Source organism: Coturnix japonica, chromosome 1 (genome assembly GCF_001577835.2).
Source record: "Coturnix japonica isolate 7356 chromosome 1, Coturnix japonica 2.1, whole genome shotgun sequence".
Taxonomy (NCBI): domain Eukaryota; kingdom Metazoa; phylum Chordata; class Aves; order Galliformes; family Phasianidae; genus Coturnix; species Coturnix japonica.
In genome coordinates this window covers 167,778,034-167,804,681 of record NC_029516.1, presented here as the reverse complement: position 1 = coordinate 167,804,681, position 26,648 = coordinate 167,778,034, and the positions used below count along the sequence as shown (strand labels likewise).

The window sequence follows — 26,648 nt, the reverse complement described above, 5'->3', positions numbered from 1 at the left end:
CCTATTAATGAGGGAATGATATTGCCAATTGAAAAGAGTTCAGAACCAAGTGGAAGATTTTCCATTCCATCGTATCCACCACTGTTGCCTTATTGCCTGTCTCCTAGTGTCCTCCAGCCAATGTTATATTTATACTATAAAAAAGCATAAATTGAGACATCCCTAGAATTATACATTCATTTAATCAGTAGTTGCAGCCCTTCCCCGTACTCTGAAACACAACTGCTAACCATATTATAGTATCACAGCTATCTAGTCTGACTTTGGTCATATTAATTGAATTTCCATCACATTGAATACCTTTTTATGACTGACTACATACATACTCATGGAAATACATACTTCAGTACTGGAAGTCAGCGTGATGTACAAAAATAAGCAGACTTTTGTAAAATGTGAAAAGATACATCTATTTTCAGAGGCAAACAACAGTATTTCTAGTAGTGGAAGTAATGTTAAGAAATTTAGATCTTATGTCCTGTGAGATTGAATTATTTGACAAGCTTTTTAGTGCTGGCTGAAAATGTAGAAAGATGTCTAGATATTAAAAATATATTTTAGCTTTACATTGTGTGTGATACAAACTAGTAAGTTTTGTTACCTGATATCTACATGAAAAACTAGAAATAAGTTCCAGTCATACTGTATCCAGTTCAAAGAGAGCAGGGATCTTCTAGAAAAGGTCCAATGGGAGAGACACAGATATGATTAGGAGTCTGGAACATCTCTCATATGAGGAAAGGCTGAAAGACCTACACCTCTTCAGTCTAGGGAAGAAAAGGCTGAGAGTGAATCTCATCACTGTTGATAAATATCTAAGGTGTTGGAATGAAGTTGATGGGGACAGGCTGTTCTTTGTGGCATGCAGCAATAGAAGTGGGGGCATTGGGCAAGAAACTGAAACACAGGAATCACAGAATCATAAGGGTTGGAAGTGACCTCCGAAGATCATCGAGTTCAACCCCCCTGCTAAAGCAGGTTCCCTACACCAGGTCACACAGGTAAGCGTCCAGTCGGGTCTTGAATACCTCCAGAGAAGGAGACTCCACAACCCCCCTGGGCAGCCTTTTCCAGTGCTCTGCCACCCTCACCGTAATGAAGTTATGGTGCACATTCGTGCGGAACTTCCTATGCTCCAGTTTCTGGCCATTTCCCCTTGTCCTGTCTCCACACACTGCTGAAAAGATTCTGGCCTCACCACTTTGCCTCCCACACCTCAGGTATTTATAGACCTGGATCAGGTCCCCTCTCAGTCCTTTTCTCAAGGCTAAACAGATCCAGTTCACTCAGCCTTTCTTCATAGGAGAGATGCTTCGGGCCCTTCACCATCTTAGTGGCCCTCCGCTGGACTCTTTCCAAGAGATCCCTGTCTTCTTTGTACTGGGAAGCCCAGAACTGGACACAATATTCCAGTTGAGGCCTTATCAGGGCAGAGTAGAGGGGGAGGATCACCTCCTTTGACCTGCTGGACACGCTCTTTTTAATGCACCCCAGAATGCCATTGGCCTTCTTGGCCATGAGGGCACACTGCTGGCTCATGGCTAATCTGTCGTCCACCAGGACACCCAGGTCCCTCTCTGCAGAGCTCTTCTCCAGCAGGTTATCCACCAACCTGAAGGAATTTCCATATAAACACAAGGAAGAATTCACTGTGACAGTGATGAGCACTGGAGTAGGCTATCCAGAAAAGCTGTGAAGTCTCCTGGTTTGGAGATACTCAAGACCTATCTGGACACCTTCCTGTGCCACCTGTTATGTAGGGTACCTGCTTTAGAAGGGGATCTATGATCTCTAAAGTTGTCTTCCAGCCACTACAATTCTATAATTCTGTGTGTAATTAACAACACTATGGCAGTAAATTTTTTTCCAAGTAAACTTCTATATTTTTCTAGATAGATATGTCATCCTGGGAGGCCACCGGGACTCGTGGGTATTTGGTGGCATTGATCCTCAGAGTGGAGCAGCTGTGGTTCATGAGATTGTGAGGAGCTTTGGAAAACTGAAAAAAGAAGGTAATTGTCATGAAGGAATAAAGCACACCAAAAACACTCCTTTCAGCAGTGTCTGTTGATGTCTCTGAGATTTAAGCATGTGTTTAAATTTAGGTTTATATCTCTGATCTTTCAAAGAAGCAGCTCTTAATTAATCACATTTACAATGTCAATATCTCTGTATTACATGTATTCAAGAGAAAATATACATGAAGAAAAGCAAAAATCAAACCATAAGTTATGAGAAGGATAGTAAAATAAGTATGTCATTCAGATAAAGTTGATTGCTGTTTATTTGATGTTGATCATACTGGGTGTCTGAATGATGCCGTGGTGAACTGATCAATACTTAAGCAGGGAAGCACTGAAAGTCTTCTGGTCACTTGACTGGTCTGGAGACAGACCCAAATATGAATAAAGTCTGTGTAATGCAAAGAGTGAGCTGTGCAAACATAGTAGGAGGTAGTGGTTTTAAAAATACCTCTTACCTAGTTATATTATAATAGGAGAAGAATATTAAATGTACCAAATTTCTGTTGTTGTCAGAGCAAATGCTATCACCCTCCTTGATATCTCATGCAAAGAAGGTCTGATACCACTCAAGTGGTGTGCTATAGGAGTTTCCTTTGCCTTGCTACTGCATTATATACCTATTAGCATTCCATTTTCTCCTCACTCCCTTGCAGTTATTGAATGTCAGGCGATACTCTTTTTCAACGCTAGTTTATAATTTAAAAGGAAATTTGTAAGGGGGAAAAGAACTGAAAGACTCCAGTATCCTACAACTTTGTGCAAAGATGCAGAGGTGAGGCAATAGAGCTTGCTCCATTCAGTCTGGGTTTGAATTAACTGTAGAACTTCAAATGAAATATCTTTGTTTTGAAGGTGATCTAGTATAGAAATCTGATATTTGTAAAAGAGGTCAAAGAAATTGAGAGTAGATATGACAACTTTTCAAATACAACTTTTTGTTGAAGTACAATCAATTTACAGTGTGCACTGAGTTGAAATGAGCAGAAAGGAAAGCTTTCTTTCAGGAATTTATGCACATACATTCTTGTTTCTTGTTCAGTTCTCAATTTTAGAAAATTCTGTTGAGCTGAGAAAAAGTGTACATTTTTGGCACAATAAGTGGAGATGGGATTGCTAAGAATTAATAAAGCACTGTTAGATTAGATAAGTTAAATTTAAAGTTAAATTTAATGGTAATCTTTTTCCACAGATCGGGATAAAAGATGAACACCTCAAAAATGACATGAGCAGTTTTTATTTTGGTATTTCACTTCTATGGTCTTTTATTGCAGGATGGAGGCCACGGAGAACAGTGATATTTGCAAGCTGGGATGCAGAGGAATTTGGCTTGTTAGGATCAACGGAGTGGGCTGAGGTAAACTGATGTTGCTACAAGACCAGTTTTCACAATGGCAAATCTTCAAGAAATCTGTATAAGAAAGCAGCACTTCTTCTCCCTATTGCTCTCTCTGTGTCTTACATACACATAGTTTTTCTTACAGAATCCCCAGCGTAAGGGGATGCCCTACCTTGTACTGCACTGTGCTCAGTGCAGTAGATTATATGACTTTACCTGAAACAGCTGTTACTTCTATGATCAGAAAAAGTGTTCTGATGAAAAAAGTTTATTAGCGTTTTCTTTCTCTTTTCATTCTCAGGAAAATGCCAAACTATTGCAATCACGAGGAGTGGCTTATATCAATGCAGATTCCTCCATTGAAGGTATATTGTTTTGGCTTGCATTTTATAGGAATAGAGACGATATGTACGGATGACTGGGAGGCAGTTTGACTTAGAAATCTGTGAAAGCCTGAACATGATAATGTTGTCGAGTTAATCTAATAGTAGATGTGGAAGGAAACAGTGACCCAGAATTGTAAAGCATCCTTCAGATATTCTATTCTTGTTGCTTTAGGGAAGAAGTGCCTTATAGCAGCTACATTATTTGGGGAGTCAAGGTGAACAACAAGTGTTGTGCCACTGTTAGCAATTCTGTAGCAACTCAGTAGGGTCTACATCCCCTCTCATAATGTTGGTAATCAGCATAGGGGCATAAGAAAAGCTCTTGTAGTTGCTCCAGAAGTTGGTCTATAATTCATCCTAACTAGGTCACAGGAGAAGAACCCCTCTATAGGAAGAATCAGTTTGTTTAAAGTGTGTAGTTTTTTAATGTCTTCCTTTTTAACTAATAATGGCATGAGGCCTCAGTTGAGTAGAACTTCCTTCTTCATATGAATATTTTTGTTTTGTTTTTCAGGAAACTATACACTAAGGGTGGATTGCACACCACTGATGTACAGACTGGTGTACAGTGTAACCAAAGAGGTAATATAGCTTTAAATTTTTAGCCGCAACATTCACTGTTCATTTACTGGATGGGACTTGATGCATAAAATATGATGTCATGTTACTTTCTTTCCTGCCAAGGTAAATTAACTATAGTAACTCAATGTAGACATTTTCTGGCAATTAAAGACAACAAATACAATTTAACTCTGTTAAAATTAGATGCCCAGTTAAAGATATTTCTGTCTGGAACTGTGGAAGAGCCAATCACCTGCAGTTCCCATGGTAACATGCTAAATGTGGGTGTTCAGAACTGCATAAAATCAGGTCATTAGAGCCTCACTTTGGACACCAGAGCCATCATTAAACTGTTGACCTAAATACCAGTAAACATGGTTGCATAACCCTTCCTTGAGCTGGAAAGCAGCAACAAAGGCTGATTAATGCATGTTACTACGCCCTGTTGGTAGCTGGTGTCTGAAGAAATCACTAATCAGGAAGGAGGTTCTGTAACCCCATCCAAAATTAATCTGTGGCAGAAAATGTTAACATGCTTCTTTAAGCAGTTAGCTCCATGTCTGTATAGCCAAGCATGTTTTATTTTGACTGCTGTTGTTGAGTCATCCTTAGAAATATAGTAAAACAAAAATAGATAGCAAAAAAATTTAATACAGTAAAAGAAATGAAACCTCAGCTGCCCATCAGTGAAAAGAAAGATGAAAAATATACAGTGTTATTGTGCTAAGTAATCTGGGAAGTAGTCTGAAAATAGAGATAGGAATGAACTAGATAATACTTCTGTACTTCTGTAGCAGTAATAATGATGGAAGCACTCAGTGCTGCACACTTTGTCCTTCTAAGGTCGCTATTGCTTCCATGGAAATCTTTGCTTTGAACTAAAACAAGGAAAAGAACAATTTTAAATTAAACCAAGACAGAATTGTTTGAAATTTCATGCCAGACTGAAGCAAGAAGCTTCTTTTTTTTTTTTTTTTTTTTTTTTTTTTTTTTTTTTTTTGCCCCCAGTATTTCTTGTGTTTAGTATTTAAATGAAATGACTGAACATCTCATTAAAAGTATCAGAAAGTAAATTTTGGCATGAAATGTTCGGCTTTCCTTGTGTTTTCTTTCATCTAAAGTTACTTACTTTTAGCAAATAAATTATTCCTTTGAAAAATGTGCATTTAAAAATTTGAATTGGAAATGTAGAAAGGCTGAGGGATTAAGACTTTTGTTCATTATCCTAAGCCATAGGTATTAAGTAATGCCCAGTTTTAGTTTCATTGACGAGTGATATTTAAAACTGTACCTTTTGTCTTTTTTTTTTTTTTTTTTTTTTTTTTTATATATATTTTCTAGATACCAAGTCCCGATGAAGGGTTTGAAGGAAAATCGCTTTATGAGAGCTGGTATAAAAAAAATCCATCAACAGAATATAAGGAGGTCCCAAGGTAAGTGACAAAAGAAAATGAAGATAATGCCAGAACTTACTGCAGCTTGTAGATGTGAGTTTTAAAGAAATACCCTCTTGAAAAACTGAGCACTTGAATGAAACAGTGTGTTTTTCAACAGATATAGATTTCAGAGTTTGATTGCAGCTGATGTATTGTACGACATTTATATGAACCTGGACATGTAGCATCTAAAGGAGGCTTTGTGAGTTAAAAGTAGTGTTGGTGTAGTTTATAGAGATGCAGACATAAAAAGGTAGGATGTGAAAGCCAGTGGCAGGAGCACTAGATGGTAACACAATAGCATTCCCTTGCAGTTGCTTCCAGTTTCTTGGCAGGCCTCTGAATTTCTGAGGCTACAGAGCACTGAAACCAAACAGGTTTTTGCAACACTGTCCTTTACAGATTTACTTAATCTAAGAAACTGATTCTCTTGTGTGAAGCCATGCTGGTACTGTTGTGTTTCCTCTCAGTTGAGAGACTGGAAATAGTGAAAGTTTAACAAAAAGAAGGTATTTGGGTCTTCTCAATTATAAAGGCAGTGAGTTAAATTTTCCCCTTTAGTGTTTTCTCTGCACTGGCTCTGTCCTCTTGAGAATACAGTTATTGGTAGGAGGTGAATACAATGTAGGGCTTCCAGGGAATTTGTGGTGTACTGAAAGAAAGAACATGCTAGGGAAAGATTATGTAGTGACTGTAACTGGAGAATAAATAACTATCATCTTAGTACTTGGAAACAAGATAGAAAATGTATTTTAAGTATTGTCACTCAAGGCAATGACTTTTTTTCCTTCTTTCTTGTTAAAAGAATAAATAAACTGGGTTCTGGCAATGACTTTGAGGTCTTTTTTCAACGTCTTGGCATTGCTTCAGGCAGAGCACGTTACAGTAAAAACTGGGTAAGTCTGCATTTTAGTAATTATGTCTTCCTTGCAATTGCCTGAATAATAACTGTAAATGAGCCATTCACAGTGGCAGCTTTTTGGAATAGTTCAGTTTAGTGTGTCAGAGTGGAGTCTCAGTTCCTAACTAGAACTCTATATGCTACTACACTACAAACATTTAATAAACAGGAATTGTCAACTTGGTGTCAATCAGACAAGAGAATAGGAATTTTATTCAGAGTAAGCGGATGCACTTAAAATTATTTAGGGTTCAGAAAGGGTTCCATGGTTTATGATGTCTTTTAAATGAATTTTGTTGGCTTATGAAGCAATGAATTCAGAATTTATTCATGTTTTGTGAAGAATATAGGGTCGACTTTGATTCATGGTATGAAAACAACTAAGTGTTTGAGAAGCAGTCTATTAAATTCATCTTTTCCTGTGAAAACGCATAGCCAAAGACGGAAACAAAAATAACTACTGAGATCCAAAGAGAAGAAGGGCAACTTCACATTAGTGTAGGCAACTAGAAGTTGTGTCTGTTCTTGGCTACATTCTTTAGGCCCAGTACCAGGTCAGTGGAGAGAGCATTTCCAGGTAACTATTTCAAGATAAGCTGATGTCTAAGAGCTTCAACACTGAGCAGTTCTTCCCACGTGACTGTCCATAGAGGCTACAGAGAAGTAGTGTGACCTGAATACTTAACTTTACTGTGCCTTAAATCCTGCAGCCAAGGTTTTCAAACAAACATAAAGTATCTGTTGCTGATTTGAATAATGAATTTGTTTGATTTTGTTTGTTTCAGAATGTAGAAAAATATAGCAGCTACCCAGTTTACCACAGTGTGTATGAAACCTACGAAATTGTGGAAAGATTTTATGATCCTTCCTTCAAGAATCATCTGACAGTAGCTCAGGTACGGGGAGGGCTGGTGTTTGAACTGGCCAACTCTGTTCTACTTCCTTTTGACTGTAGAGATTATGCATCAGCTCTGAACAACTATGCTCATATCATCTATAATATGTCAAGGAATCATGAGGAAGAACTGGCAACATACAATGTATCCTTTGGTAGGTACAGTCTTTTAATTTCTCTGTTAATAGTAGTGATGCCTTATTTTAGTTTATAAGCCTTCCAATTCATTTCTGCTCCCTCCAGATGCTCTCTTTTCAGCTGTGAAGAATTTTACAGAAGCTGCTGATAGCTTTCATGACAGACTGCGACAAATAGATATCAACAAGTAAGTTTAACTCTTTTTTCTTCCAGCCAAGTCTTCATAGTCCTCTGGGCTCAGAGGGCATTGTCGTTACTTGCATTTAGTCCCCTGAATAACCACGATGACAAATGGCTGGTGTTCATTTGAAGTCCTTATGGGCTCTTGTCTTTAAGGATCTGATTATTCTAAGAAACAGAATATGGAAGTGTTGAACTAGCAGTCATCAGAGACACTGGAGAGCCTGGAAATCTAGCCATTTTCACTTTGAAAAGTGTCAAAGGTAATGATTGTCTGTTGGGCTCAGGAGCAGCACTTGGATGGCACATGGTTGTGACTAGACTGGTGCATAGCATGAGCAGAGCCAGCACAGTAGAGTCACTTCCAAGTGCAAACACTGTAGGATTTTGTTACTGGATTATCATTGAAGAGCAAATGTTACCTTGTAGCCTGCGTTTGCCAGCCACTATAGTTTTCAAGACACCAGTCCTACTTAATGAAAAAAAAAATAACTGTACCATGATCATAGTTATGGAAAGCTTTTTGATAAGCTTTCCAAAAATTCTGTGTAGCACCAATGCCATTATTTATACAGGGCATGACTTTTAATTTGTTTTTTTTTTGTAGGCCATTCTAAGAACATGAAACTATACTTCCTTTTATATATATGTAGAATTATGTTACATTTAATTGGAAGAGTCAAGCTTAGCCAGAGGCTTGCCCTTAGGAAATATTAAGAACAAAAGCCATATTTTTAATGGTGGCAACTTTCAAGAGAAATAAATATACAGTTATTTTGTATGTAAAAGATTAGATTTATGACATTTGTCATATATATTACACTTTTGTGGGCTTCATATTTCTATGGTGCTTACATCATGTTATTTGAAGAAAGGCTAATTTGCATAAGCAGACACAGTGACTTTTAAGCTAGAATGTAATTCACTTTCTGTTTTGTGCTCCATTTACAAATCATGACTTCCGTCCCAACCCTGTCAGATCTGTTCTGCCTTAGTTATTTTGATTTTGTAACTCCTGTCAGTTACCAAGCTTACACATTTATGAATTTCAATGTATTTGTTTTCGTGAATTGCTAAAATGTGTCAGTAAACATAGCTGGAGTTTCAAAACAGATATAGAAGAAAACACTTCACTGTTAATCTTTGTGACTCAATAACGTCTTGATAATTCTGCAGCACAGTAGCAAATGAGAAAGTTCAGTCCAAAATCATTTTACTGATGGTTAACCTAAATCTAAACACGAATTCAGCCAGCCAAATTCAGTTTCCATCTATATAAGTGTAAATTTGAAGCAATTTCATTGACAGTCGTAGAATTACTGCAGGCTTAGAGTGATACAAAATTTACTGCTTCTTCTTGGTAAGTACTTTTGAAGATTTACAGTAAGTAAGTTACTTTGTATGTGAACTATCAAACCGACATATAGTCAGCATATTCTCCTTCGCAGTTCTTCTATTTGTTAAGCATCACAACTATGCTCAGAGCTATTCAAAGCACACAGAAACAGATGGTTTCTGCTCCAGGGAATTTGCAGTCTGCTATCCGAAAAACAAAATTCTTGGATGACTCAAAAGATGATTCTAATGTTCCTGTTTCTCAGATGTGATTTTATATAAACACTAATGTGATTTTATTGAAGTAATTTGGTGCTGACTGGCTTTTTGGAAAATGGAGCTCTCTACAAAAGAAGGGGATGGTCTATCTAAACATCCTAAGAAAAAGGAGATATGGGAATAAAATAAAACACGAAAGAAAATACCTGAAAGTCTGTCTTCTTTGACAGTATTCCTTGGTCTGTAGAACCTTTAAAAGACCTACGGTTCTTTTAAAGCTCTCCTCTGGGGAGACCTCACTGTGGTGTTCCTATAATTGAAGGGAGCATATAAACAGGAGGGGCAATGGCTGTTTACAGGGGTAAACAGTGATAGGACGAGGGAGAATGGTTTTAAACTGAGACGGGGGAGGTTTAGGTTAGAGATTAGGAGGAATTTTTCCACACGGAGGTGGTGACACTCTGGAACAGGTTGCCCAAGGAGACTACGGATGCCCCATCCCTGGATGCATTCACTGCCAAGCTGGATGTGGCTCTGGGCAGCTTGGTCTGGTGGTTGATGAGCTTGCACATAGCAGGGAGATTAAAACTAGATGATCATTGTGTTCCTTTTCAACCCAGGCCATTCTATGATTCTATGATTTATACACCAGACTGTCTCACAGTATAGAACAGTGTAATTTGCTTGTGCAAAGTTAGTTGTGATCTGTCTTCTGTGGGCTGTGGTTCAAGTTCTACATTCTAGATCTACTGTCCGTCATGTATCCAGAGCATCATGGCATGGAAAGAGTAAGCAAAAATCTGTAGCTGATGTATTTTTGTGTTGTTTTCTTTTCAGCCTACTTGCTGTCAGATCGTTAAATGATCAACTCATGTTTCTAGAAAGGGCTTTCATCGATCCACTTGGATTACCTGGAAGGCCATTCTATAGGTAAGAAATGGTTATTTTTTCACTTTCTGGCTGGAGTATCATATGAGAATTTATTTGTAATTTATGGATCTCTGAATGAATTTGTAATGACTTTATTGAACATAGTAAAAGTATATCAAATAAGACAAATAAGATTAAAAGGGAAACAGTGCTAGGGAAAACTTCACTGAGAGACTCTAGACAGAGTGAGAGTCTTGCTGTAAGCGTATTCAAATCAATAAATCAGTTTCCATTGATCTTAATGTGCTTCTAATCAGATCAAAAAGTTTGGCCCTGGTCCCAACGCAAGTTCTCTGATAAAGGATCTTTAGGAAGCTGTGTTTTGGAAGTGACATAGGGTATACTTGAAACATCTAAAATTTGACCTATCGTAGCAGATCAGGCATGCTAGCAAATAGGTTATAGAGGGCAGTCCTTCAGCAGCAGTGAATCTTTTCTTCCAGTTCAAGAAATAAGTTGTGTTTGAGAGGCAGAATAGTCAAATCAAGCTCAGCTTTTTCATCCTTCTACTCTGCGTTCTGAATAGTAATCTTGCCAATAAAAAGTAACTGTAGAAGGAGAATATAAGACCTATGGTCCTATCTCTCATGACTTATGATTGAAATTCTCCTGATGACTCCCTGTTGTTACAACATCAACTTTCCTACCTCAAAGCATGCCTGTACCTGTCAAAGATTGTGTATATCTGTGAGAAAAGATGCTGCCTTTTCTATTTTAATCTTTCCCTTCTGAAATGAGAGAAAGGTAAATGCTTAGCTACTAAGTTGTAGAATTTGCTTGGAATGAAATAGCTCATTTAATTTTCTTTCTTCATAGACTGTAGGCATTGTTGCTACAGTGACGATATTTGTTTACACCTTCAGTGTCAATTTGACAAAGAATATAGAAACATCACATTTATTCAGAAAAAAAAATATTTTCCTAACACAGAATATTTTTTTCCTTTAATTACAGACATGTTATCTTTGCTCCAAGCAGCCATAACAAGTATGCAGGAGAATCGTTTCCAGGGATCTATGATGCCATGTTTGACATTGAAAACAAAGCTGATCAAGATGAAGCCTGGAAAGAAGTGAAGAGGCAGATCTCCATTGCAGCCTTCACTGTGCAGGCAGCAGCAGGAACACTGAAAGAAGTAGCATAAATATCAACGTTATTGTCAATGAAGACTATTTATGACAGTGTGCAGATGCATCAACGTCAGAACATGAAAACACTAAGACAAATACTAAAAGTGCCACAAAACCCAAATGGTCTTGTCCTTTGCAATTTATACAACAAAATGGGATGCATTTAGCACTGTTAACAAGGTAATGATGTTTTTCATTGCACAAGCTCAGGCTTTAGATAAATTCTGAAGTGAGAGTCTACATTAAAAAAAACGTAGTTTCTCTGCTTCATATTTTAAGGATCTCTAACCACTGGATTTATTTTAAGAGCTCTGGAATCTGTTTGCTTCATTAATTTTTTGACTTTATATTTTTTATCTTTGAGTTGCATATTTGTACTCTGTGATAGTGTTTTCACTTTTCTTTTACATGAAGATGGAAGATTCTTTTACATATGAAGATGGGAAAACTGTCACATATAGTGTGAGGAATGTATTACGATCATAACAAATCTTGGACTGCCAGCCCAGAATACACATCCATGATGTCCTTTTCTTCACACGCTAAGTCTTTCAGCTGTTTGCAAATAGATTTAAGCAAGAAACTTTTTAGTCACTGGAGTGAAAATTAGGTGATATATCTTATGGGAAAGTTAATGATCTCACAAAACATCTTTCAAGATGAAGACCTGGTTTTATACTTTCACCCCAAACATACCTATATTATATCTTGACCATACCACAGCATTCTTCATATGAAGACAATCAGAAGAAAACCAAATTCATCATGTCCTTTATGTGAAAATTTACTAAATTATTAAAAGCACCATAGAACCTGTGTTTCTGATTTGGGCATGCAGCTTACTCTTAAACCAAGCTGCTAGAAGGGACAACTGAAATCAGATGGAGAAGACTCAGAAAACCAGGTCAGTTTATCTGACAGTCTGCCACTGCAGGAATTAATAAGCTCTTTGATGGCAAATAATTCTGTGAAATTTGATTTGCTATTTCATCTGAGTCCTCCACCATTTCTTAGAAGATTCATCTGTCATCTGGTGGATTTCAGTGTCATGGAAGATTTTTTTTATTTTCCATAACAATTAAGTAATTCTTAAACATTCTTTAAAACCCTTTATTGTTAAATCATTTTACTTGGCAGTTAGTCTTTCTCAAAATAATCCAGTTTATCAGGTAATGGGAAGTGCTCTTGCAACCACAGTTATTACCCAGTTACTTACACATTTTTATGGAACTGATTAAAACTGGAATAAGAGCATAAAGACATGTTCTCCCAAATCTACTCATGTGGGTTGGAGGCATTGCTGTCACTGTTTTATCACTGCTGTCTGCTCCACTGCTCCTTTTGTCAATGAAGCAATGAATTGTGATGTTTTATGGTCCAATTCTTGCAAAATTAGTGAGGTTGGTTTAGGTCATCAATTAAGCTAACCTATAGGATTTTGTGTCTGAAGATCTCTTCCAATTGAATTCTCTCCTCTCCTCTCCTCTCCTCTCCTCTCCTCTCCTCTCCTCACTTTATTCTGTTCTGTAAGAACAATTTTGTGTGCACTGAGAAATGGCATTTCACATTACTCATTTACTAGGAGGACAGTAAGAAGCACGGGTCACATGACATTTATGAATGAAGTCAAGCAAACTGGCATGTGCCAGCAAATGAAGCATTCAGTTCCTATCAGCCTAGTGGCAAAACACTGGTTAAATAAATAATATGTAACCATTCTAAGCCCTGTCTGTTAATATGTTCTTGAGAACTTGGTAACTTTACTGACAAATATTTCCAGTTCAGTGATTCTTAGAGTTCAAAAAACAGCCTTAACCAGCTACATGCACAAGGAGATATGTCCTATGAGCAAGTCTTCCAAGACACACTATGGGAAGCCAGACAGAGGAATCCTCATTTGTTTTTGACGGCTACCGAAGACAAATTCATTATGTCATTGATTTATAGACAGCAGCAGCTGACTTAAATAGAAGTCAAGAGTTTTAAAAGTGTTCAGTAAGCAGAGGGAAGAACCCAGCTGGCATTAATAAGAGAAACAAACAAACAAAAGATATATTTTTTTAAAGAAAGTACATCTTATGTCATTGAATTGAATGCTGTCAAGATTTTCCAAAGAACTTCATATGGCCATACTATAATAATAATAGTGTGGTAGAGCAGAGTAGCCAAGTCTAACAGCTTCATTTAGAGTATGTGTCATTCTTCCATGTGAGGTCCTGAGGGTGGGGAACTGCAATACATAGAGCAATATCATTCACTCAGAGGACTGTAGAGTAATTCAGACCTGAAGATAAATCAGAGGTCTGTAGCACAAACTGCTGTTCAAAGCAGGGTCAGCTTTGAGGGTAGATCAGGTTGCACAGGACTTCACCTTGTCTGGTCTTGAAGAGCTCCTAGGTCAGAGACTGCATAACCAGTCTGTGCAATGTGCACAAGTGCTTCATTCCCTAATGAAGGAAAACCTTTTGTTTCAGTCGATGCCTTCTCTTTTTCATGCTCTTTCTTGAGAGACTTTTTGTAGACACCGTTATGTTTCTTTTGGTTTATGCTTAATGTGCAGTTCTTTACTCTTTCTTCCTCACTGGGTACATTCCTCTTGTAGAAGAAAGGGTCAAAGTCTGCAAGCTGAACTTAGCTGCCGGTAATGTAAACTTTATTTTATCTGGAATCTGATAAGGGACTTCTGAAGTTCAAGACAGCAATCTCCAACTCAAGGCATCAAAATCTGCTGCCCTTTTAATCTAGCAGCCAGACAGATTGCAGAGTCCATGAGAGAGAGCTCTGGGGAGACTGTGAAACTGGCAGAGTCAGAAGGGATCTGTTGACTTGAAATTGCAGTTGAGCATTCCTTGACTGCTAAGAGAGATGCTCAGTGAGGTCTATGCAGCTTCTTCTACCTCCTCACAGATGTGATTTTCCATTCCAGGCATGTTGTACTTCAGCTCTCATCGTGTCAGGCTCATTTTTCTCTGGCTTCAGTTATTCTTAGATGTTTTAGCATAGTTAAGACCTGCCAGTACAACTTTGGCTTTGTGATTTAGTAATGTCTCTTGTGGGCTACTCAGGGCATGTATCAGAAAGCAGCAAATGTGGAGGATGCAGACTGCATTTCTTATGATGCATACTTTAGAATTGGTAGTATGAGCAAGGAAGAGAAAGTAAGGGACTTAAATAAAAACAAAACAGAAAATGATGGGGATGAAGGGGATTAAAAAAATCAGCAGCAAAAAATACTAAAGAGAACCCCCTCTTCCAGCTTAGGCAGTGAGGAAAATGAAAGTGGGTCCAGGAGGTATCATCCCCTTCTCTTGAAAAACAGTTCTGCCCTGTTCCCCCTTCCAGAAGTGAAGATAGCAGCAGCTATAAATTCTATTATCAAGCCTAAACTCCTGTTTCTCTTAGATGAATGGAGTTTATTTAGCCTTTAAATGTCGTTTTTCTCATCTTCCTACCTAGTGTGTAGATGAGATAACTAATGTATACTCTTGCAAGCAATTTCAGTTCTATATATAATAGATATGATCCAGGAGAGTCAGCAAAAAATGTTAGGCAGTAATGCCACTCCTTGAACTGGCCTCCATGGCACGCCAAGATTATTGGAGGCATAGATTCGTACTATGCTGTGTTTGCATTTAAATGAAGTATCATGTACTTTGCCTGTGGCCAAACCAAGGAGGCTAAGAACATGCTGCAGATAACAACTAATAGTATTAGAACTTTGTCTTAAATTGTAGAAGCCACTTGGTTACTGCTTTATTAAACATGAGATGCCTGGTTCGGTCTCTGTATAGCTGATATTGTGAAGATAAAGAAAGGTACAGAAATAAATACACTTTGTACTGTCTCATTGTTGCTATTCCTACCCTTTTCCTCCACTGATGTTATCATCATGTGAGGTCTAATTTAGGCATTAATCTCCAAAAGTCCTTGTCACTTTGCTGTCTATTATGTGCCAATCCCACACCTGTGGTGCTATATAAATGCTAATGATACACCAATATGCTCATTTGCTGTATTTTCTGTAGGTGGAATTCCATCTGGTTTGTGTATGTCAAGTGAGATGGTGCGAAAAGGCCTTGCCTTGCTGTTTAGGATTTGTGGTGGTTTATGAGCAGTTGAGAAAAAAGAATAATAAGAAAACTGGACTTGCTTTTCATTCTTGATTTGATTCTTGATTTGGTTTGAACAAAGACATCCAGCCAGGTGGCCGTACACTCAAGCTCATGGCTTTGACTAGTATAGGATCCCCAATTCTTGCAACTCTTCTTTTGGCTCTGGTCTTTTTCAAAGGCCCTTCCTGCAGCAACTGGGACACTAAGCAGCCTTTCCAGCTATTTCTAATTATTTTCCTCTCGGTACAGTCTGAGACACTTGAAGCACTCGGATACTTGATACTTGGAGCACTGCCATTGCTTTCACAGGATCTATCTCCTTTGGGATCGAGCAGTAAGAACAACGTGCACGTCTGGGTTCCCAGAAAAGCTTTCCTGCCTTCATCCTGAGAAGCGGTCTCATGGGCAAGCCCACAGCTCCAGAAAGATCTGCTTTGGCTTCAGTGGCAGACAGAGAGATGCAGAGCCAGGGTAAGTTTCCACAAAAAGCCTTGGCTGAGTCCTTTCCCACAAAATACTGATGGATTTGGTGGAATTAGACTAGCAAAACTAGATCCTAAGAACCTTGTTGTCCAAAATGTAAAAAGCTGGAGGATGTAGGAAATCCTTTGGCAGCTTTGGAAAGTGACATCTGGAAGTGTCCCCACTGGCTAATCTAAATCGTAGCTTGAACTACTCTAGGTATTTATTGCTTGCCAACATAACCACAGATTACAAAGAGGCGCAATTCAGTGTTTCCTCAGTAAAGAGAAAGCAATTTTCCCTTCCTCTGTTTTCACCTCATGGTCACTTCCACTGATTGTGGTTCAGCTTGAAACAGGAACTTTCAAAAGCAGAAAGTCCTGACAATTAATAGAAAATAGTTCTAAAAGTAATAGTTAAGCACTGCTTGCTGCACAGCCTTTGTTCCGATACACATGCTGCCTTGTAGGGCGGTTTACTGTGCTCAGAAAATCTTCCTATCCTCATCGCAGGGTTACAGATTCCTAGGCAGGACACGAGCTGACGATCACAGAAGCTGGGGGCAGCCCTGGTGCTGAGGGGGGGAGGAGGAGGAGGAGAGAAAGGAGGAAGAGGACAGCAGCAACTTGTGTGCCTTCCTTGCCTCCCACAGAGCTGCCTGTATGGCCAGGAGCAGGGCCACACACTGCACATGGCTGGGCTGCCCCGTGCTGCTGGGCTGCTTCGTGCTGGGCTTTCTCACAGGTGAGTACAGAGCTCTAGGTCTTTTTTTCCTTTAATTCTTATTTTGTCATTCCTTGTGAAGGTCTATTGAAACGTTCCCATTCTGTTGAAGGCATGTAGCCAAGGAGGAGTTTAGTTCTGTATAACAGCCAGGAACGGAGCTGCTGAATTTTCCATCGTATTCAGTGCACTCCACTACAACTTCAGATTCTTTTCTGCAGTTACATGCAACATTTCATTTTATGTCTTACACTGCATCCCTGCATCTGTTCTTTTTAAACTTGCGTTGCAACAGTAGCAAAGGGCTACAGCATGAAGGACGGCTATGAAATATAAAAATCATTGCTTTCATTTAGGAGATCCCTGAACAACAAATTTCTGGTGGTTGTGCTATGGGGGCTTTTGTGTCCTAAAGCTTTTGCAATTCAGTCAGTGAGCTATTTTTTGCTTCTATTTCACTTCTCTGTTTGAGTCAGCAGAGACCAAGAGAGGGCACTCTAAGCCCCAATCATCCTCTTGAGTTTGATGTGACTGCTCAGCGCTTGTAAGTTCCACGTGGGCTCATAGATGCGAGATCTGGGGCTCTTGCTAAGTAGGATCTTTTCAATAATAATGACGTTTTCATAAGCAGCTTTTCAACATGTGTTTCAGGATGGTTTACAAAGCCAAGCGAAAGAAAACCCAACTCTGTCTATCAGAATGTGAGACAGAAACTTGTGGATGAAATGAAAGCTGAAAGCATCAAGCGATTCCTTCGGTAAGCCCTGCTCATCTTGCCTTGTGATTAATTTCATCAGCCATGAAAGCCAGGAAGTGATAACATCAGCTCTGAGAAACAGCCCCTGCAATCAGATCGGTTAAGATGCATTGAAAATGCCTGGTTTGTGCAGGCTGTCTGGGGAGAACAGGAGGGAGAGACCCACAACCCTCCCTGCTTCCTCCCTTCCCATTTCTGAGTCTGCCTTTTCAGCACACGGGTACTTCCCTCAAGCTGTGTTGCTTTCAGTGCTCATCATAAGATTTTGCTATGAAGATTTTCTATAGTCTTCTTCTAAAGTAGTATAACTGCTTTTTTCTTCACGACTCTCTGAATCTCCAGCATCAGAGAAGTGAAGAATTTTATTCTTTGCTCTCAAACATAGATCATTTTACTTTATGTGGTAAAGACTGATGGCTATTAATTACATTTGATTGATATCTGTCCAATCTGTCCTTCAATTTTCAATATAAACATCTAACCCAGTTAGTCCAAATAGAAAATCTATGCATTCAAAAGATTGCAAAGCTTTCATGCCACTGAGGAATGTGTATAGTTACAACTTGGAACAAGAGATGATGAAGAGGGATGGTTCAGGTTTGGTATTAGGAAAAATATCACCTCAGATAGAGTCAAGTATTGGCACAAGCTGTGCAGGGAGGGGTTGCATTCACCATCCCTGGAGGTGTTCAGGAACTGTGGAGATGTGGCATTGAGAGATATGGTTATGGTGGGGATGGACCGATGGATGCACTCAAGGATTTTAGAGTTCTTTTCCAACCTTAATGTTGATTCTATGATTCTTTGATTCAATGAAATGATAACTACTTCAGTCTGGAAAGACTGGATAATGTCTTGTTATCTGAGTGCCTGAGACTCCATCAGACCATCTTGTCTTTCTGAGGAGGCAAAGGTCCCTGAGCACAGTGTGTGTGCATGCTTGGTTAAGTCTTGCATGTTTCAAATTGTTATTAAATATACTTTTTCTCATCATAACACATAAATGCAGCTCTCTGAAAACATCTAAAAATGCTAAGGATGTAGAAATAATCGCTTGCATTGCTTTATATTTCACTTGAAATTAAAAATGAAAACATTCCTGTGCATGTTTTTATCTGCTGCAGTGGAAGAGATAAATTCTCACAAAGTCAACAAGTATAATCTCAGGTTAATAGTATGTTGGTATTCAGCATGTAAGTCTGCACCTGCATTATAAGCATCAAAGGGTTATTGGCACATTTTATTTCTGTGCATTTATTCAAAAGGCAAGAGATTTAATTCTAATATCAATAAGTTTTCTAAGTCTGTAGGCCTTATTTGTTTTGTATTTGTTGCTCTCCATAGATAGGAAAGTTCCTGAAGGTTGTGTCCCAGTGAGAGTCTAGGCAACACGCAGACCAATGACAGCATGAAATACCCCTGCAGTTATGTTGAAGTTTCTTAGCCACGGGGTGTGGATGGTATCTGGTTTGTCTGCTTACTTTGAAGATGGGCCAAATGCTTCATACTGTTTATTTCCTCAAATCAAATGTAAGGCAGGAACCGCTTAAAAAAATATTAACCCACTTCCAAAAAGTTTGTTAACAGCGTAGAAGTCTCTGAATGAGAGAATTTTGGCCCATGTTCTTAGTTTTTTCAGACTAGTAAATCAAATGGCAAAAACAAACAGTGGCACTGGGAAAATGCAGGCACTGTTTCCTTAGTATTGAGTCATAACTCTAGAAAGCATGAAACTGGAAGTGAAACACTGAAAAAAAATATAGATGCACTGTTCAGGATATTTTTCCTGCTGTCGTTCGGAGTATTTAAACTACAGTAGGTTAGGAATTGAAAGCACTGAAACCTTTAAAGAATTTAAGCTCAAGGGGATGATAGTCAACAGGTCTTGGTAAAGGTTTCAAGGACATGAAGTTAGGAACAGTCAGCATTTATTCACTGTTTATTTAAGCGATCAACCCAATAAGCGTGATTACATTCTGTAAGGAAATGACTAACTGGCAATGTGGCTGATGGAGATGCTGCAGTGGATGCCATATCTTTGACATTAAGAAAGTTCTGGGCATTTTTTCCTGCAGCATTCTCATGTGAAAGCTGAGGAGGAGGCGCATACTGAAGAACAAGCTGTTGGGTGGGTGGAAAATTGTCTGAACTGACATGTTCAAGGGGTACTTATCAAAGTTATTTGGTGCCATTTGTTAATGGTGATTAACTGTACCTGGCATCCATGAGTTAGCCATTAACAGGTGGCCTGTTGGAAATCCATACTGCTCGGCACCCCACTGGTGAATCTGTCTGCATTCCTCATAAATGATTTATCTTAAGGTCTCAGGAAAGATCTGTCAGAAAGAAGTCAGAAAGTTCTGACTCCACATTGTGCTTGTCCTGATGCAGACTGATAAGCAATTACAGTATTCAGCCTACGTTTTTACCATGAGAACTTGGCTTTCTGTGCACGTGGACTGGAGATATGCTTTAATGCACTGGTCTGAGTTGGCTGCTGTGTTCTCCTGCAGTTAGTGTTCACTGGTGACTTTTTGTTTTATTCTAGCTCCTTTACCAAGTTGCCTCATCTTGCAGGAACTGAGCAGAATTTTCTTCTTGCCAAACAAATTCAAGGCCAATGGAAGGAATTTGGATTGGATTCAGCAGAACTTGTTCATTATGATGTGCTGCTTTCATACCCAAGTGAAACACAGTCAAACTACATCTCAGTAATTGATGATCGAGGGAATGAGGTGATATTTTTAATGATTAAGCTATATTTATGTGAGATCTCTTTTAAGAAACAGTGTCTTCCTCTATCTTCCCACTCCCTCATCCCAGCACTAGGCTTGATAATCTGATACAAAACCCAATGGAAAGAGAACTCAAATGTAGAAATGGTTTTCCAGTCTGTGCAGTAACAGAACAGTGCCTCATAAAGAAGAGAAAGTACATGAGGATAGGCAGGGACTCAACAAATGTATACTATAACGTGTAAGAATGACCATACTGGTTCATATTAGGCATACATCTAGACTAATATCCTCTTTCTGCAAACATCTTTAAGTAGATACCCAGGCAAGTTAAGGAAAAAGAAACATGTTTAGTGTGCATAATTCTTCCAGTGTCTAGGTGTTTTTAGCTTAAACGTGGTTGCATCACATTCAGAGAAGATCCTTAAGAATCTTCATTAGACTTCTTTTCCAAGTATTTAATTGGATAGTACCCTCATCATCTCTCTGTTCCAAGTGCCTATCCAGAGTCTGCTTGAACATCTGTACAATTGCTGTTTCCACACATTGCTAAGGTATGCCATGCAGTGCTGCCCACTGTATTAAGTAAGTACTGCCTCTTTGCAATTGCTCTGAATGTGATCTTACTGCCTTTCTGGGGTGTTGGAGGTTATAACTCATATGTAGTCACCTCCTGCATTTTTTACACCCAGAGGAATTAATAGGTAGAAGCGAAGAGGGACGATGCAGCTGTTAGGGAAGGATCATAGCACATTGTCAGGAATGGAGACCCCTGATAGGGAATGAGGAATATGTGCTCAGGAAGGAATGAACTTAGAGGTAAAAGAATGGAGAAAGCCTTCCAGGAACTCCTTAGCACAGCCTCTGATAGAGACTCTCACAAAGTGACAAAGAATAAAGATAAACCTTGAGACAACATGAGTGTTACAGATAAATAGTGGTGAGAGGCTGTGTGTTTAACTGGGGCATAACTACTTCAGAGAGGTGAAGAAATGAATAATAGCGTAGGTGAGACTTATCACAAGAAATGCCTGTGATGGCATGGATGAACTATGTGTCTTTATATTGTCATTACCTCTTGGCATTATTCAGCTACCTCTTTACTTAAGTGACTGATGAGCATCTTCTGACAAGTGGTTGGTATTCATAGCAGCATTATGTTATAAAAATTCAGCTATGTATCCTCAGCTGACTTTTCTTTGAAGTTATTTTTGATGTTTAGCATTCCATCTTTTTTGCTGACAGTTTAAGGAAATTAGCATATCATTTGCATTAACCAAACTTATACCTTGAGGTACATTGCTTGACCAAAAGCTTATGTTATTTATTGATAGATTTTCAATACTTCATCATTTGAACCACCTCCTCAGGGATATGAAAATGTTACTGATATATTGCCACCATATAATGCTTTTTCAGCGCCAGGAATGCCAGAGGTAAGAAAGATAAGCAAGAGAATTGTTGACTGAAATTGTGTTTTGAAGAACGCTTGATGGAATGGATTGCTTCAGCATTTCAAAATACTTCTTGTAGAAATTTTAATTAACCATTACTACAAGGGAAGAAAAAGACAGGCCACATATTGTGTGAAGGTTAGAAGTCTATTAGAAAGAAACCTTTTTGAAAGTGCTGGAAATGTGGTTCATGAAACAAGTAAAGAGCTTCTCTTTCGTTGGAAAATTGGATACATCTTGGGTTACTCCACTCAGTCATGTGGAAAGGATTTCCTTGAGTCTTAAGTGGAATTAACTATAGAAATGATTTTGAAATACAGGTTGGACTGAGTGTATGTCTTCAAAGGTTAAAAAATCACTCAAACTAGTAATTTGCCGTGGCTAGATCAGTCAGGGGCAGCACTGTTTTATAGATATATACAAATAAAATCATATAATAGCAAGTGTCTATGTATACAAGTAACAGCACTATCTATCCATGCCACAGAACTTTGTCAGTTTAGCAGACTGTGTTGTTTTCATTTGCAGCCTTGGTTTGTATGGCTGCTGGGCAGCAGTTAAGTGCACAGTTTCATAGGAAGGTCAACTGTCTGACACAAGATTTCCTGTAGATATGATGGAAATATTTTGCTGTTAGTTTTATCGGGGCTGGAACTCATATATGGAGATGCAAAATATATCACACATGAAGAAGACTTAAGAGGTATTTTGTTTGTTCGATGACCAATTACTAACAAATTGATGTTCTTTACTGTGCAGGCAGATCTGGTATATGTGAATTATGGCCGCACTGAAGACTTTATGAAACTGGAGCGTGAAATGGGAATTAACTGTACAGGAAAGATTGTCATAGCCAGATATGGGAAGATCTTCAGAGGAAACAAAGTAAGTGCTGTGCTTAATTTTTTTTTTTTTTTTTTTTTTTTTTTAAATTTGTGGGCAGCTGTGTCTAATACTGCTCACGGTAAAGCCAGCAGGAGTTAATGATGAGTGTAAGTTGAAATATATGAGAAGAAACACAGAGTCATAAAATAGCTTGGGTTGGATGGGACCTCAATGTTCATCAAGTTCCAACCTCCCTGACACCCTGACACAGGCAGGGTTGCCAACTGCTAGATCAAGCATTAGATCAGGTTGCCCAGGGCCCCATCCAGCCTGGCCTTAAAAACCTCCAGGGATAGAGCAACCACAACCACTCTGAGCGCCCTTTCCAGCACCTTGCTTCCATCTCGCTGAAAAACTTCCTCCTTACATCTAATCTAAATCCCCCCCTCCTTAGATTTAAAACCATTTCCCCTTGTGTTATCACAATCTATCCATGTAAAATGTTTATTTTCCTTCTGTTTATAATCTCCCTTTAAATACTGAAAGGCCTTGATGAGGTCACCCCACTCAGCCTTCTCTTCTCCAAGCTGAACAAGCCCAGGGGAGGTGCTCCAGCCCCCTTGCCATCTTAATGGTCCTCCTCTGGATGCTCTGCATCTTTCCTGTGTTGGGGCCCCCAGACATGGATGCAGTACTTCAGATCTGACTTCATGAGCGCAGAGTAGAGTGAGACAGTCATCTCTCTTGCACTGCTGCTACCCCTCTTCTGATGCAGCCCAGGATACTGTTGGCATTCCAGGCTGTTAGAGTACACTGCTGGCTTGAGTTAATTTTTCCATCTATCAGGACTCTTAAGTCCTTCTCAGCAAGGCTACTCTCAAGGATTTCTTCTCCCATTCTGTATATGTGTCTGGAGTTATCTCAACCCAAGTGCAGAATTCTGCACTTTCCTTTGTTGAACCTCATTAGGTTGACATGGGCCCACCTCTTGAGTTTATCAAGGTCTTTCTGGATAACATCCCGTCCTTCTGCCATATCAACTGCAATGTTCAGCTTGGTTTCATTATCAAACTTGTTGAGGGTACACTTGGTCCTATCATCTATGTCACTGATAAAGACGTTGAAGAGTCCTGGTAATGCATCCAGCATATCTGCCTTCTTTACATTAACTTGTAAAAGAAGAAAAAATGTTAAGCATACTAATTTCCTGACAGTGATATGACTACAGACTCTTTAGGCAGTTCTTGCAAGAGATTAGTTTGGGGAACAGTTTGCAGAGCCAAGGTTTTTGCTACTTTTCATCTGAAGAGCTGCAGTATTTTGGAGGATTCAATAAAGATTCTGATGTACAGACATTGAGTAACTACTCCTCTGGCTATGGACATCAACACCAATAAAATTGAGGATGGAGGGAAAAGGAAGGTAGTAGTTAGTTCTTTTCCCTCAGAGTTTTGCCTTGTGCTTTATCTCATAGCTCTGAGGTGTGATTTAAAGGTGTGAGACAAATAATGAACTTAATGTCTTTTGTTGTGGTTTGGTCTGCTGAGTCTGCGATCATTTTCACTTTTCCACATGTACATCATCTAAAACTGTGTCCATGTGGGAGTCAACATTCAAAGTTATTATTGCACTTAAGAAACTCATAATGTCAAATCATTTTACAGGTTAAAAATGCCATTTTAGCAGGAGCCATAGGGATCATACTTTATTCAGACCCTGCTGATTACTGTGCCCCAGGAGTAGATCCTTACCCAGATGGCTGGAACCTTCCAGGCAGAGGAGTCCAGCGTGGGAATGTGCTGAACCTGAATGGAGCTGGGGACCCTCTAACACCCGGTTATCCTGCAAAAGGCGAGTGACAGATCTGTACCTTGGACCATTGAGTACTTTCTAAAATGCTACTGAAAGTTACTGTAGCTCTAGAAATTCATCTGGTTTTGGTACAGATGCAAAAAGAAAAGTTACCTAGAATTACTTTCAGCAGTCATCCATTTTCCTGTTGCACATTAGATTCTGCCTGTATGTCATTTCGACTGGTTGCTTTTGAGTTAGGTGGGGAAGGTTGCGTTTTTGGGAGAATCTCTTTGCATTTTCTCAGCCTTATAACTCTCAGGTGAATGATTTCAGGTTTTCAGACTGCAAAGTAGTTGAAAATGAGTGATAATTTACAGCTGTTTTTAAATCTCTTTGTTTCGCAAGAGGACAAGTTTAGACTACACTATAGTCTATCATCAAAGAGGAGTAATAGCTTTGCTTGTAGGTATGCTTTCTTTCTCATCCTAAATTCCAAACAGTTTAAAATTCTCCATACAGGGTGTAGATTTCTGTAATAACAATAACAGTGGCCTAGAGACTTTTGAAACTTGGCACCAAATGCTTTTCTTGTCCCTATTGGCAGCCTGAATTAAGGTGCCTACCAGTCCTGTATGCCAATGGGATGGCAACAAAAGGGTGCTTCTGGGGAACTCACTGGCTTGTGATTATTACTGGGGGCATAACACAACACCATATAGAAAAGAAAAACAAACCTAGCAGGGCAGGGTGTTTGCACCTGGCTCACTAGTTTCAGAGGGACTGTCTGCAACCTAGGTAAATCACAGAATCAGAATTGCAGGGGTTGGAAGGGACCTCTAGAGATCATTGAGACCAACTCCCAAATGCAGCTGTGGATGTCTTCTGAAGCATGCAAAAGGCAAACACCAGATTGGTTATTCCACATTCAGCTTTGAAGAGACACAATAATGTAGATGGACAGCAAGTCTAGTCTTCAGTCAGGCGTGCATTCAGATTAGGGATATATCCACACCAATAATCTCTTTCTACAAACAACTCTAAGTGGATGCTCAGGCGAGTTTAGAAACAAAGAAATGTGTCTGATATGCATAAGTCTTCCCGTGTCTAGATGTTTTCAGCTTGAATGTTCTCTGAATGTGATGCAATCAGTCTCTTTAAGAATCCTCTTTAGACCTCTTGTGGGGGCTGCGCAGAAACACCGTTGGATTTGTGATTCTCTTATTATGTTTTGGTTTTCTACAAAGCAATATCTAAGAAATGATGTAAGAAATGATTAAGGAATTGATGGATGCTTGAGGCTGTTACATGGCTGCATCAATAAAAAAATCTCAGTTTAGTATGGTGGTATCTGATAAGAATGCTATACGATGGATATTTTGCTCTGTTTTTTTTTAGAGTACATTTTTCGATACAAAGTTAATGAAGGTGTAGGGATTCCAAAAATCCCAGTTCATCCCATTGGATATCATGATGCAGAAGTGTTATTGCGGTGAGTACACATCAGTCCTCTTCACCACAATTCAGTATTCACAAATGTACTGTGAGATGTTTTATTCTAAGATGGTAAAACCTGTAGAGTTCCTTGTATTTACTGTTAGTTTGTAGTAGCATGTGCTTCTGAAATTTCAGAGATTCGGAGAAATATGTTTCTGGCATGATGCTTTTAAGAATTCTGTAAGCCCACTTTGGTTTTGGTGCAGCAGCTATTGCAGGAATTTCTGATTTTAGCCCGCTGCTCAACTATGTTCTTCTTGGTTTTTACTTAACAGTGCAATGGGAGGACCCGCAGCTCCAGACAGCACCTGGAAGGGAGCTCTCAATGTGTCTTATAACATAGGGCCAGGATTTGTGCACAGCTTTTCAACAAGGTCTGTTTTAATACTCAACTGTTTATTAAAATGGCAAAAATGGCCACAAGAAAAAGACTGTGAAATAATACAATCAGAGGTGTTCTAATAGAAACATACAATCATAGAATGGTTTTAGATGAAAGGGTCTTTGAAGTCAAATCTAGTTCAGACCACCCTGCCCTGGATAAATTAACTTCATTCTTAGTGGTCAACACTCAATGATAAATATTAGAATTAGAAAGTAAATGATCAAAACTACAGTGCTCAGTGTTCCCCAGTGTAAATGGTAGATGGATGCCAAGAGTATACATAACCAGTCCATCTATCCATTAGTTTTTCTTTCATGTTTCTACTGACCAAGGGAAAATTAGTTAAGCCACTTTGTAGATGTCCAGAAGGGAAGCACTACTAATTCAGTAGTACTCTTCTAGATAGTTTTCCATTGTCCACTGGAAACCCTCCCAG

General features: G+C 38.9%; 2 protein-coding genes across 5 annotated transcripts in view; both read left to right on the top strand.

Moving 5' to 3' along the window:
• The window catches only part of LOC107308462 (putative N-acetylated-alpha-linked acidic dipeptidase), a 29,479-nt gene extending 14,161 nt beyond the window's left edge, over positions 1–15,318 (top strand). The window contains exons 10-19 of the mRNA XM_015852369.2: positions 1,893–2,012; positions 3,296–3,378; positions 3,662–3,725; positions 4,261–4,328; positions 5,649–5,740; positions 6,549–6,639; positions 7,430–7,694; positions 7,783–7,864; positions 10,249–10,341; positions 11,296–15,318. Coding sequence (XP_015707855.1) covers positions 1,893–2,012; positions 3,296–3,378; positions 3,662–3,725; positions 4,261–4,328; positions 5,649–5,740; positions 6,549–6,639; positions 7,430–7,694; positions 7,783–7,864; positions 10,249–10,341; positions 11,296–11,485 — 1,148 coding nt within the window. The 3' untranslated portion in view covers positions 11,486–15,318. The remainder of the gene's footprint in view (positions 1–1,892; positions 2,013–3,295; positions 3,379–3,661; positions 3,726–4,260; positions 4,329–5,648; positions 5,741–6,548; positions 6,640–7,429; positions 7,695–7,782; positions 7,865–10,248; positions 10,342–11,295) is intronic.
• Positions 11,547–26,648, top strand: part of LOC107308460 (N-acetylated-alpha-linked acidic dipeptidase 2-like) — a 33,886-nt gene continuing 18,784 nt past the window's right edge. For 2 of the 4 annotated variants that reach the window (XM_015852363.2, XM_015852365.2), the window contains exons 1-10: positions 11,547–11,651; positions 15,893–16,054; positions 16,698–16,789; positions 17,420–17,525; positions 20,074–20,260; positions 21,595–21,696; positions 22,474–22,599; positions 24,204–24,390; positions 25,729–25,822; positions 26,103–26,201. In XM_015852363.2, coding sequence (XP_015707849.1) covers positions 11,629–11,651; positions 15,893–16,054; positions 16,698–16,789; positions 17,420–17,525; positions 20,074–20,260; positions 21,595–21,696; positions 22,474–22,599; positions 24,204–24,390; positions 25,729–25,822; positions 26,103–26,201 — 1,178 coding nt within the window. In that variant the 5' untranslated portion in view covers positions 11,547–11,628. Of the gene's footprint in view, positions 11,652–15,892; positions 16,055–16,557; positions 16,790–17,419; positions 17,526–20,073; positions 20,261–21,594; positions 21,697–22,473; positions 22,600–24,203; positions 24,391–25,728; positions 25,823–26,102; positions 26,202–26,648 lie in introns of those variants that run through there. The other 2 variants (XM_015852364.2, XM_015852368.2) reach the window with 2 other exon arrangements.